Genomic DNA, 14,509 nt, shown 5'->3' with positions numbered 1-14,509 from the left:
CAAAGGGGTAGCAAGATCTCCTTCATTTCAACTCCCAGAAACATCCAACGCCTTCCTAAAGTCTCTCCAAATTTATCTTCGCAGATGAATTTTGTGAGCCTCACTTTACCCCATCACGATAATCTTCCACAACACGCAGAGGCCACACTGGAAGCAGAAGCATCTTCTCTCTTTCCATTTTCATCAATAGAGCAATTACTTGATGCAAATTGCTCCCGGGTATTCTCATCATTAATGCAAATCTCTTCAAAATTCCCCATAATCCTCAAAAGCTCCTCTTTGTCAAATGAAGTTTCATACTCATCTTACCTTCATCATCACCAAAACTGTACAAGAGCTTATCATCTTGCATGAAAGGTTTCAGATATTTATCATTATCACAAAGAAGTTTAATGGTTTTAATGTCAATTGTAGGGTGCAAATGATTCTGCAAATCTTGTTTGGACGTACAAGTAAACTTGCAACTCCAGCATTTATTTTCTGCCACCTGGCAAACAAAAGGAAAAGAAAGACAGATGATAAAAGAATACCAAGCCATGAACTTCCAATGCACATAAGCGGTACCTTGGGTAGATGTGATCTACCTAGTAATGGAAACATTTTTCTTTTTTTCTTTAGATAAGAAATAAAGAAGATATAATTATAACAAAAGGATAATTACAAAAGAGTTTCTTCTTTGATTCTCTCCTGCTTTCCTAGGGTTTCCAAGTTGATGTAGCTGGCCATTGAGAGTGTGAAGTGAATTCTTGGCAAAAATGAAGAGAAAGTGAGAGGGAGAAAATGTGTAGAACCCTGCTAAAAACTTGATGAACATGAAATTTTAGGAACCGAAACCCGACCTAGTTGAAGTACTTTCACGCTGGGGGGGTGGATTACTAGCGCACCCAATATAATATAAAAAGTAAATTTTCACCTTTAGTTTTATAAACCAAAATTTCACCCCTCAAATCGACCTTTGAGTTCAATTTACTATTAAAACGATATCATTTTAATGTATATTAATCAAGATAATATTATTTTAATCGATTCATATCAAACTTTTTAGATTTACGATCTTTATGAACTAAAGATCTTGAAAACTCAAAGTTGAATTTAAAAATATTAAACTCTTAAATTCGAATTTGAGTTCATTTAAGTCTAATCAGACTTGTTCTAACCTAATTCGAACTTAAATTCAAACAAACCTGACTCATACCCAACCCTACCGTCATTACAATGATGATTGAAAAAATCTCCATTATTGTTCGAATTCATTATTGTGCTCACATAATCAGTTATTAGCTGGTGGATATTCTATCATCAAACAATCTTGCAACTAAAAAATTAGTTGGAGAAAATTAAGTTACATATTTTGTGATTAAAGTTATAATTGTCAAACAGATTTATTTATAATTAAAATTTTAGTTATCAAAATAACAACTTAGTTACCACTAAAATGGTGGAATCATTTTACGACTAAACACTTTGTTGTCAAAATAAAACTAATTACAACTAAAAAATTAGATGTCAAAAATTAATTTTGGTTATATATTTCACGAAAAAAGTTATAGTTTCAAAATAAATTTATTTACAACTATACGATTAGTTGCCGAAACAAAATTACTTGTAACTAAAAAATTAGTCATAAAATATTAATTTTAGTTACATATATTGTGATTAAAGTTATAATTGTCCGAATAGCAATTTAGTTACCAAATGATTTTACCTCTATTTTATAACCAAATTCTTAATTGTCAAAACATAATTAATTGTAATTAAAAAATTCATTATAAAAAATTAATTTTAGTAGCATTTTGATTTTTTTACTAATAAAGCGAGGTTTGAAACATTGTAAATATATTTTTTAATAAAATTAAATATATATTTTTTAATATATAATTTAAATATATAAATGATATATTATTATATTAATTAAATAATTTTAAATTAAAAATAAAATAATATTTAATTATATAATAATATATCATTTATATATTTAAATTATATATATAAAACATTGTTTGTGATTATCCAAAGTAAAAGGGGCAATTGCACCCTTATTATTATTATTATTATTAGGTCAATGATGCACAAGTTTTGATTTATTTTTAAATTTTTATCTTTAATTTTTTTGTAAATTTAAATACCGATTTATAAATAAATAAAATTAAATGATTTTATTAATTTAATTGTAAATTATTATTTTATCTTCATTCACATTTATTATACATATTTATGAAAAACATAATTTTAAAGAAAGGATTCATTATTCAAAAAAACAACATTTTCCCCCGATCCAGTCTCCTATTACTTACAATTTTGATCTTCATTCAACCCCCAAACTTTAAAAAACCACAATTGCACCCTTATCTTCCACAATTTTTCCCTCCATCTCTAGTAACTCCCATCATGTCTGACCAATGAAGAAATCCAAGGCATAGCCGACATTGCTAGTGATAATCAAGCAATAATCTAACATTTGTTTTTCAATCCAAAGAACGATTCGACATTCTTATGCACAAATCGAAAAGGGAGACGGTCAATGAATCGACCCTCTTCTTCCTCTTTCAACACAACGTTGTTGACCACCGATGGAGGGGTGACAATGCCGCAAAAACAAGTAGGAGATCCAAATCTCTTACACATTTTTCGTTCAAAAATTATGATAGAATCGTTGGAGATAGAGACGGTGACCAGAGAGGAATGAAAAAAATATAAAATAGAAAAAAAAAGTTATTTTTTAAAACTAAAAAAATTAAACTTGAGGTGAAATTACCAATTTTCAAACTTGAAAGAGGAAATGGGTTAACATTATATTTGTTAATATTAATAATGAAATGATATTATTGCCCTTCTAATTAACAGCTAAACAGATCAGAAGTTGAATGATGGTGGGTGTTTGAATTTTTAAAAGGTTGAGTGTGAAAGTTTGAGAATGCATCAAAACTTGGGTGGGAATAAGTCCTTTGGCCTTATTATTATGTAAATTTTTTTCAAATAAATTACATTTTTTCACTTGAGATTTTTCTTTAAAGGTTTTTTCTGTTCCTAAATATTATATATAATATTTAAAAAAATAAAACTCAGCAAAAATTAAAATCAATACGAGTAAAATAATAATTTTATTATTTAGTAAATTTTAAAAAATAAATAACTTTAGAAAAAATTAAATCTAAATATTTTAAACATAATAATTTCTCTATTAAAATTATTTAAATATTTATAAATCAATTTTTATTATTTTTTAAAAATCCTAATTATTTATAATGTTTATTTATTGTTATCATGTTTTCACCATTGTCAACTCTAATTATCTTTTTTTTGTCATGATATAAACTATCTTGAACAACAATTTTTACTTGATAAAGTTGTTAATAACTTGTTTGATTAAAAGTTATTAGTGACGACAACTTGAAATCATTGAACAGATGAAGATATAAACTATAAGAATATGAAGAAGATGAAAAGAAAAAAAAAAAGCAAGCAAAAAAGGAGGTGAGAGAAGATATATTATATATTAAGTTAATAACTAATATTTTTTAATAAATAACAATAATATCTAATTTTTATTTATTGCAAATTATATCTATTACACTTCAATGATTTGAAACTTGCTTATAATTCTGCAGAAACTCAACAAATTTGTGTATGTATTGATCATGGAGTTGTTTATCTGCAAATAAAACCTTCAATTCATTGGTTTTCTCTCTATAAATTTTCCCTTCTTTTTCAACTATAATCAACTTTAATGTTTCCGCCACTGATTTTCTCGTGTATATTCCATCTTCCTCATTTCTCGGAATCTCTATGCCGACCTTCTTTTCTGTAAAAGCTCTAGCAATCAATCCCTGATCACCGTAGATGGGCAACATAACCAAAGGATGTCCATGATATAATGACTCTGTAATTGAGCTAGATCCACAATGAGTTAAAAATGCTCCCACCGATTCATGAGCTAATATCCTGAGTTGAGGGGCCCAACTCGTCCACACCACTCCTCTACCGTTCACTCTTTCCTCAAACTCATCTGGAAGAACTACTGTGTCATCCCGGTTCCTTAAAGCCCAAAAGAAAGGTAACCCGGATAATTCTAAACCTAGAGCCAACTCAGTCAACTCAGTTTGACTCAAATTTGACTCGCTTCCGAATGCTACATAAATTACAGTCTTTGGCTCGTGTTTCCCTAACCAGTCGTTAATGGTAAGCCAGTTGTTATCTTCAAGGGTGTCTCTGCTGTCGTAAGTTGTAGGTGGCAACACCCCTACAGGTAGAACTGGTTTACCATGAAGCTCTCTCAGGAGATTTATCCATTGCGATTCAATCTCCATGCAGCTTCTTATAGCTATCACATCACAACCGTCTAGCACCGACCCCATACGAACCATATCTGTAACTCCCGAATCGTTCATCTCATAATGCTCAAAAAATTTTTTTGCTTCATGAAGTCGAAACGCAACGGTGGTTTTGAATGGTACCCATGGTGGAGGAACAGTGAAATCTTCCGGCTTAGAACGAGGATCCTCGCCATTGATCATGGCCGATGATGATGATCCACAGAAACAGATTGACGAAGCCTGGAATATGCTGAAGAAGGCGCTGGAGATTCCAAGCTTGGCTGTTATTGGTGGCAGCCAGGAAGCAATAAAGTCGTGAAAAATCCAATCTGGATTGGACTTTTGCAAAAATTCAACTAGAGAATGTTGGAGTTTATCACAAGCAATTTTAAGATGTGGGATTTTGTGAAGGGGCAAATCATTGGTGGCCTCTGCATCATGTGGAAGATTATCGTGAAGGGGCAAAGTGAGGCTCACAAAATTCCACTGGGAGGATAAATTTGGAGGGACTTTAGGAAGGCGTTGGATGTTTCTGGGAGTTGAAATGAATGAGATTTTGTGGCCCTTTTGAGCAATCAGTTTGGCTAGTTCAAAGTATGGAATCATGTGGCCAAAGGCTAGCCATGGAAACATAGCTATGTGAAGCTGTTTAGCATCCGCCATTGCTATCAAAATTCAAGGTGTCTTTCTATTTAGAATCTTGAAACTATGCTCAATCTTCAACTCTACTTCCTCTATATAATCCACTGGCTAATTGTAGCTCCCCTTTTTGCCCCTCTGTAATCCACTTGCCAGCAGCGTGCCCACCATAATAAGAAGTGCGAACAATAATTGAGATTTTTTTCAATTGTCTCTGTGAGAGGTGAGTAAATTTTCTGCCGAATAAAATTTTTTTTTTGAACAACTCAATCATGCCTCGTGTCTACCAGTATTTGATACATAGTGGGTGGGCATTGGAAATATGTGACAAATAACAAGGGCCCTACTTGTTTTCAGGATCTTTGAAATTATGCTTTACAATCAACTTTCATTTTCCGTCTGTACGTAACCATATTCGGTTAGGTAAAAATTGGGCCATGCACGTTTGTGTGTTTGTTTTTTTTTCAAATTTAATCCAATAATGCCATTGATGGACCCCATAACCTTTACAATCTTTTTAAATTTTAAAGGCCAAACAACTATTTTCCACCCAAGTTTGATGTTTTCTTAAATATCTCTTTTTTAACTATAGAAATATCAAATACCCACCTATGACCAGTTAAATTTAACAGAACCCTAATGCCTAAAAATTTTATCTCTTTTTGCCCTCCTAAACTTTAAAAACTAAAATTTTCTCCTAGTCTAAGTTTTAAAAAATAGCAATTTCACCCTAAGGTTTCATTTTGAAATCTCCGATGACATCTCCTGCTCCATTACCGACGGTCTCTCCTTCTCGAAGCATCATCTCTTTTCGGTGATCTCTTTCCTCTCATTTGGAGACCCGATCGGCATCAGAGACGCCTTGGGAGACGAAGAACTTCATCAAGAAAGATGAAGACGAAGTCATCGTCTTCGTCTGGGAAGACGACTGTCTTCCCAGAGGTCTTCTTCTGGGAAAACGATCGGACCTCCAAATGGGAGAAAAGAGATCGTCGGAAGGAGAGAATGCTTCGAGAAGGAGAGACCATCAGTAATAGAGCCGGAGATGTAGCCGGAGATTTCAAAATGAAACCCTAAGGTGAAACTGTCATTTTTTAAAACTTAGGCTGGGGGAAAATTTTAGTTTTCAAAGTTTAGGAGGGAAAAAATAGATTATATTTTAGTTTATTTTTTAATATTATAGAGAAAATGACGATTTTACCTTTATCACCGTTAATTTTAATTGTTCATGGGTGGGTGTTTGGTGTTTCCATAGTTAAAAGGGGGATATTTGAGAAAACATCAAACCTGGGGTGGGAAATAGTCATTTGGCCAATTTTAAACGTGCAAAATTTTGTGAACATTTAATAGTTGCTCTCTTATATTGCCTGTGGATTTGCACCCTTTCAATCATTTTCATGTGCTTGGATTGACCAAACGCTTATTTCCACCCAAAATATCCTCGTATCTCAAATTTCTATCTTTAAAAATAAATTAAAATTTTACTTTAAAAATCTTAAATACCTACTTATGAGTGGTTAAAATTAATAGTTTTAGAAATAAAATAGTTATTTTATTTGTAATGTTAAAAACAAACTAAAATTAAATCTTTTTTTCTTTTATTAAACTTTAAAAACTAAAAGTTTTCTCCAACCTAAGTTTTAAAAATAACAGTTCTCTCTAGGATTTAGTTTCCAGATCCCCGACATCAAATCCAACATTATTGTCAACGACGAATATCTCTCGATACCTCTTCTCGCTTTGGCAATCAAGTTTCTCTTGTTTGAACGCTTCGACGACATCAATTGATGTAAAAAATAACTTAACTTCGTCGAGAAGACCCAGACAAGATCCGACAAAGACGAGAGCCTTTGTCAAGAAAGATGAGAGATTTTGTCTTCGTCCGAGAGATAATGTTTCATCTTTCTCAATGAATCATCATTTCTTGTTGAGTTTAAGATCGTCGGTCAGAGGGGAAGATGGTAAGGGAGCGACTGTCGAAGAAAGAGAAAGGAGATGTCGTTGGAGATGGCATTGGATTTTGAAAACCAAACTTTAGGGGGGGGGGGGGGGAATGTTATTTTTTAAAATTTGGTCTATGGAGAAAATTATTCATATTTAAGGTTTGCGGGGAAAAGAAATAAAATTTTAAAGAATTATAGTTTCGTTAACTTTAACAGTTCATGAATGGATGAATAAGATCTTTAAAGTTAAAGGATGAGAATTTGAGATAAGAGGATACTTTAGGTGGAAAATAGTCTTTTGGCCGCTTGGATTTCAAGATTTACTACTTGATACAAACTTTTTTTTTTCAACTAGGAATCCCATTCGAGTCTGTTCATTATTTTTTAGATTGAATTAATCACATCAAACAGGATAAATCCCAGCTTTAGTAACTGATTTCATAACCACTGAATTAAGTAAGTTAAAAGTTTAATTTTGATATATCATTAAAGGAGATATGAATCCATATCCTCTTATATATTAAGTTTCCTCTTTTGTCATTCAAACTACTTATTGAGTTTATAATAAAAAAAGTTATAAAAGTTGTCACCTAGATAAACACAATAACCAAAAGTGGATATTTTATCATCAAACAAAGTAAACACTTAGTTGTCAATACAAAATTACTTACAACTAAAAATTAGTAGGGTTGGATTCGAAACGAGCCAAGCTTAGCTCAAGCTCGAGCTCGGCTCGGTCAAGCCTGAAACGAGCTAGGCTTGGCTCAGCTCGATCGAGCTCGAGCCGAGCTTGAGCTGGCTCGAGTTGGCTCGATAGATTTTTTTTTTAAAAAAAATTTATACAAAACGACGTCATTTTAATTAATATATATTAAAAATGATGTCGTTTTGATAATGAAAAACGAACTAAGTCGAGCCGAGCCAAACGCAAGCCCAAAACGAGCTGGCCTTAGCCGAGCTCGAACCGAACTCAAGCTGCCTATATTTGAACCGAGCTGAGCTCGGCTCGACTCAAATCCAGCCCTAAAAATTAGTTACAAAAAATTAACTAAGGCTATATATTTCGTAACTAAAGTTATAACTGTCAAATAAATTTATTTATAACTAAAATTTCAGTTGTCAAAATAATAATTTAGTTACCACCAAAATATTGAAATTTTTTTGCAATTAAACACGTAATAGTCAAAACAAAATTAATTACAATTAAAAAATTAAATGTGAAAAATTAATTTAAGTTACATATTTTGCCACAAAAGTTATATTTTCCAAAAACATTTATTTACAACTAAATACTTAATTACCAAAACAAAATGACTTACAACTAAAAAAAATAATGGCAAAATATTAATTTTAGTTCTATATTTTGTGACTAAAGTTATGGTTGTCAAACAAATTTTTTTACAACAAAAATTTTAATTGTCCTAATAGCAATTTAGTTACTAAATAAGTTTATCTCAATTTTATAATCAAATTCTTAGTTGTCAAAATATTGCAAAAATTTAATTTTAGCAGCATTTTGTTTCTTTCCACCAATAAAGCGAGGATTGAATAAACGTAATTACTTTTTAATAAAATTATGTGTATATATTTTTAAAATATAATTAAAAAATATAAATAATATATTATCATATGATTAAATAATTTTAAATTAAAAATAAAATAATATTTAAATATATAATAATATATTATTTATATATCGAATTTTTATATAAAATATTACTTATAAACATTAAAGCTCCCTCAAGAAGCTATATTCACAACAATAACTTTGCCACAGCTATTACTACGGAAAGTACAAGGGTAAATCCAACCCTCATTACAGTGTTGATTGAAAAAATCTCAATTATTGTTGAAATTCATTATTATTATGCGCAGATATGTGGATTACATTGAGACACGCAATCAGTTATTAGCCAGTGGAACTGGATTACATGGAGGAAGTGGAGCTGGAGACTGAGCATAGTTGGAAGATCCTGAAGAGAAAATGCCTTGAAATTTGACTGCAATGGCGGATGCTAAACAACTTCACATAGCTATGTTTCCATGGCTAGCTTTTGGTTACATGATTCCATACTTTGAACTAGCCAAACGGACTGCTCAAAGGGGTCACAAGATCTCCTTCATTTCAACTCCCAGAAACATCCAACGCCTTCCTAAAGTCCCTCCATCCAAATTTATCCCATCACGATAATCTTCCACACAAGAAAATTATATATAAATCAAAATTATATTTTCCTACAGGTAAGGTTTGAGCTTAAATACTTTTCCATGTATACACATATAAATAACATTTTTCACTTAAAATCAAAGTTTAATATGGTTATAGAAAATAAAATTATTATTTTATTTTTACAATTTTGTTTTTCAAAATTATTATATAATCTTAAATTAAAAAGTTAAAAAAATTAAAAATTTAAATTACATAACAACTCACTAATTGTTCTTTTTACTTGGAGTCTCCTCTCCTTCTTCCCTTGGTCCTTTTCTTTTCACCTTCTTTGTGTTTTTCTTATGTTCCCTTGTTCAAAGATTCCAAGATGATATCATTAATATCTTTTGCTTGATTGAGTTGTTGACAACTCGATCAAATGAAAACTGTCATCAACAATAACTCATATCACGATGAAAGAAAAAGATAATTAAGACTGATAATAGTGAAATTATGATAGTGATGAAGAAGCAATTAAATTTTTTTATTAATTTATTTATACAATTAATAAATGATTGGATAACCATTGCAATAATTAAAATAAGGATTCAAATCAATTTGCATATAATTACGATGAGAGATGACAGTGGGTCATACTGAAAAGAACTAGGTTCGGCATAATCCATTGTGCCTACAAGCCATACTTGATCAAGATTCGTTATAATGCAGCTCTCACAAGTCAGATCGGCTCGTAAAAATTGGAAGGCCTGCCTTTCTACTTGTGTCTTTGCAAACCTTTAGTGGATTGGTCTTATGGCCTAATTTTAATTACATATTTCACAACTAAAGTTATAGTTGTGAAACAAATTAAACACTTAATTGTCAAAATAAAATTACTTACAATTAAAAAATTAATTGAAAAAATTAATTTTAGTTACATATTTCGCAACTAAAGTTATAATGGTCAAACAAATTTATTTGTAAGCAAAATTTTAGTTGTTAAAATAATAATTTAGTTATCACCAACCAAAATGGTAGAATTATTTTGCAACTATATACTTAATTGTCAAAACAAAATTACTTGCAACTAAAAAGATAGTTACAAAATATTAATTTTAGTTACATATTTCACAATTAAAATTATAGTTGCTAAAAAAATTTATTTATCACTAAAATCTTAGTTGTCTAAATAACAATTTAAATACCAAATAATTTTATCTCTATTTTATAACTGAAAAATTAATTTTAGTAGGGTATTATTTCCTTCCACCATGAAAGTGGTGTTTAAAAAAAATGTAATTATATTTGTATACTAAGTTCATTTTCCTAACCAAAATAGATATTTTTTGCAACTATATTTAATAAGAAATTAAAAAAATGAATTGTTATGTGTATTTTTATTTTTTTATATATATAATGACTTCAATTGAGAATTCCAAATGCTTTGCCACTTCAGATGATTCCATTGCTTAATTGCTCCAGAGCTCCCTTCTGATGAAAGATGCACCACAACAGCCTGCCACAACTACTGGTATCCAAAGGGAAAGGGTAAACCCAACCGCCATTATAATGATGATTGCAAAAATCTCAATTTTTTTTTTTTTTAATAAATGGAAATCTGTTCAATTTTGTCAAATAGACAAATCTTGATACATAATAATCAAATTTATAATTATTAATCAAATATATTGACATTTTATTTTATATAATTTTACTATTTGATATTAAATTAATCAATCCAAAATTTTTCCAATATGAATAAAAACCCTTTTACAAAGAATTATTTTCTTTGCCCACTCGCATTATGTCAATTATTGTTCGTATAATCGTATTCAATAGTTTGCGCACATATGTGGATAACATAGAGACACGCAATCAGTTATTAGCTAATCGCATAGAAGAAGTGGAGTTTAAGATGGAGCATAGTCTGAAGATACTGAACAGAAATCGCCTTGAAATTTGATTGCAATGGCGGATGCTAAACAGCTTCACATAGCCATGTTTCCATGGCTAGCCTTTGGTCATATGATTCCATTCTTTGAACTAGCTAAACAGATTGCTCAAAGGGGTCACAAGATCTCATTCATTTCAACCCCCAGAAACATCCAACGCCTTCCTAAAGTCCCTCCAAATTTATCTTCCCAGATGAATTTTGTGAGCCTTACTTTACCCCATCAGGATAATCTTCCACAACACGCTGAGGCCACCAGTGATTTGCCATTTCACAAAATCCCATATCTTAAAATTGCCTGTGATAAACTCCAAGATTCTCTGGCTGAATTTTTGCAAAAATCCAAGCCAGATTGGATTATTCACGACTTTATTGCTTCCTGGTTGCCACCAATAACAGCCAAGCTTGGCATCTCCAGCGCCTTCTTCAGCATAACCCAGGCTTTGTCAATCTGTTTCTTTGGATCATCATCATCGGCTATGATCAATGGTGAGGATCATCGTACTAAGCCAGAAGATTTCACTGTTCCTCCAACATGGGTACCAATCAAAACCAACGTAGCGTTTCGACTTCATGAAGCAAAGAAATTTTTTGATCATATTGAGATGAACGATTCGGGAGTCACAGATATGGTACGACTAGGGTTGGTGATAGACGGCTGTGATGTAATAGCTGTAAGAAGCTGCATTGAGATTGAATCGGAATGGATAAATCTCCTCGAAGAGCTTCATGGTAAACCAGTCCTACCTATAGGGTTGTTGCCGCCTTTGGCTTACGACAACGGAGGCGCCCATGAAAATAACACCTGGCTTACCATTAACGATTGGTTGGGGAAACACGAGCCAAAGACTGTGATTTGCGTAGCATTTGGAAGCGAGTTAAACTTGAGTCAAACTGAGTTGATTGAGTTGGCTCTAGGTTTGGAATTATCCGGGTTACCTTTCTTTTGGGTTCTAAGGAATCAGGATGACACAGGAGTTCTTCCATATGGGTTTGAGAAAAGAGTGGAGGGTAGAGGAATGGTGTGGACGAGTTGGGCCCCTCAACTCAGGATATTAGCTCATGAATCAGTGGGAGCATTTTTAACTCACTGTGGATTTAGCTCAATTATAGAGTCATTATATTATGGACATCCCCTAGTTATGTTGCCTTTCTCCATTGACCAAGGGTTGATTGCAAGAGTTTTTACAAAGAAGAAGGTTGGGATTGAGATAAACAGAAATGAAGAAGATGGAATGTACACGAGGCAATCAGTGTCAGAGGCATTAAAGTTGGTTATAGTTGAAGAAGAAGGAAGAATTTACAGAGAGAAAGCCAAGGAATTGAGGATTTTATTTGCAAATGAACAGATCCACCATCAATACATACACAAATTTGTTGAGTTTCTGCAGAATCATAGGCAAGTTTCAAATCGTTGAAATGTAATTGATTTTATTTTAATAATTTAAAACAATAATATTATGTGTGTAACTTTATACGCAAATAACATGTATCATCATATGTCAATCACATGTTAACATATCATTATTTATACATAAAATTATACATATAATACTATTCAATTTAAAAATAGATATTATTGTTATTAATAAAAAAAATACTATTATTAACTTAATATATTATTGATAAAATTATGTACACATATTTTTTAATATATAATTAAGTACATAAATAATATAATATCATATAATCAGATGATTTTAATTTAAAAATAAAGTAATATTTAATCATTTATATATTATATATATATATTCTATCATCTATTTTATGCATAAATATAAATCACATTTTCCCACTTAAAATTTGGCTTTTAACTCTTTTCCACACCTGATCATATAAATAACATTTATTCATTTAAAATCAAATATTGACATAATTATACGAAGTGGAATTACTATTTTATTCTTATAATTTCATTTTCTAAAATTATTTATAATCTCAGATTAAAAAAATATTTAAATATCTAAATTATATAAAAATTCATTTTTTTCTTTTAGGTTTCACCTCCTCCTTTGTTTTTTTTTTTTCTTTCACCTTTTTCAAATTCTTCTTTTGTTCCTCTGTTCAACCATTTCAAGATAATATCATCAATATCTTTTACTTGATTAAGTTATTGACAATTCGATCAAGTGAAAATTTTCATCGACAATAACTCATATCATGAGAAAAAAGAGTCTAGTTAAAACCAACAATGGTGAGGTTATGAAAATAGTAAAGGGTAATACCAACCGATAGAATTTTGAAAGAATTATAATAATTGATTTATAAATTTTCAAAAAGTTTTGAAAGATAATTTCGCATATTAAAAATATTTAGGTACAATATTTAAAAGGGTTATTTAAAAATATTTTAAAAATGTATATATAATAAAATTATTATTTTATTTTTAGATTATTAATTTTTTAAAATAAAAATTTTAAATTATTATTTATAAAAAAAAAAAAAAAAACTTTTAAGACAGATTGTTTGTTGCCATGCTGCAGTTATACTTTCACAGAATGAGAGGCAGGGAATGTGAAATGATATTTTTTCAGCTGATGCTAAGCCATCCACTAACATTTTTCACTAGTATTATGACTGAAAAGGATTTGATTTGAGAATTAATATGCGTGCATGTATCTACTATTTTTGAATTGATTGACCAAACATTTTGATGACATTCTTACTTAAAATATGATTATTATAAGCCCAAAAGACTATTTTTTCTTTAAGTTTTAATGAAAAAATAAATACATATTTATATGATTTTAAAATTTTAAACACTTTTTTATAACCTAATTTTTATTAAAAATTTCTGTTAAAATTAGAAATGAAATTATTATTTATTAAAAAAATAAAGTTTTATTGTATTTGTATCGGTTCACCAACCTCTTTAACCATCCCTTGAACTACCTCTATTATCCCCATGCTGCTACCATTGACTTCATTTTGAGGTATATTCGACCAAAAGCCGTAATCTTTTGCAATCTACAATTAACAAACAATGAAGAGGGGGCGAAAAACTATTAGAGTCAATAACAAAGTTTAAGGAACATATAATGGATAACATTTTCACCTGGGTCGCCAGAGCAGCCATCTTCTCACTAGCTTCAACTGCAATTACTCTAGAAGCCCCCACCTTAGCTGCAAAAAGACTAGTGGCACCAAAAAAATTAACAAAAAAGGTATAAGATAATCTTCACAGATTCAACGAATAGTGATTATACAGGATCAAGAAATATGATAGATGAGTAGATTCCTCTAACAAAATTGTTTTTTTTTTAATGTAGGGCGGTTTAATACATAGTTTCTAGGTGGAGATGAAAATTACTAATCCATGAATTAGTAATAAAGGAATATATATATATATATATATAGCCACACACATATAATCAACCATTAAATGCTTCTTAATGATTAACATTTCAAAGAAATTGTCAAAGGTCAACAATACTTTTTTCAAGTATTAAATATAAAATTTTTCATTCAGTTCTAGCATTTCCCATAGTTTTTTTTCATGAACTCTATTGTTTTT

The 14,509-nt window shown here is 30.5% G+C and overlaps 2 protein-coding genes across 2 annotated transcripts; one reads left to right on the top strand and one right to left on the bottom strand.

Annotated features, from left to right (window-relative positions):
- Nucleotides 1-3,514: 3,514 nt before the first annotated feature.
- On the bottom strand, nt 3,515-5,144 carry LOC123192593 (putative UDP-rhamnose:rhamnosyltransferase 1). Its single transcript, XM_044605196.1, has one exon. It carries the CDS (start codon nt 4,974-4,976, stop codon nt 3,576-3,578), a length of 1,401 nt encoding a protein of 466 aa, XP_044461131.1. The 5' UTR covers nt 4,977-5,144; the 3' UTR covers nt 3,515-3,575.
- A 5,868-nt stretch (nt 5,145-11,012) lies between these two features.
- Nucleotides 11,013-12,413, top strand: LOC123192059 (putative UDP-rhamnose:rhamnosyltransferase 1). Its single transcript, XM_044604527.1, has one exon. The coding sequence runs from the start codon at nt 11,013-11,015 to the stop codon at nt 12,411-12,413; it is 1,401 nt and encodes a 466-aa protein (XP_044460462.1).
- Nucleotides 12,414-14,509: the final 2,096 nt, after the last annotated feature.

The sequence above is a fragment of the Mangifera indica genome, chromosome 12 (assembly GCF_011075055.1).
Source record: "Mangifera indica cultivar Alphonso chromosome 12, CATAS_Mindica_2.1, whole genome shotgun sequence".
Lineage (NCBI taxonomy): Eukaryota > Viridiplantae > Streptophyta > Magnoliopsida > Sapindales > Anacardiaceae > Mangifera > Mangifera indica.
Note: the sequence above shows the minus strand (reverse complement) of the source record. Positions and strands in the feature narration are given on the sequence as shown.

Excerpts from the sequence above, each read along its gene's own strand:
- LOC123192593 (XM_044605196.1), bottom strand. The coding sequence starts at position 4,976 with ATGGCGGATGCTAAACAGCTTCACATAGCTATGTTTCCATGGCTAGCC.
- LOC123192059 (XM_044604527.1), top strand. The coding sequence starts at position 11,013 with ATGGCGGATGCTAAACAGCTTCACATAGCCATGTTTCCATGGCTAGCC.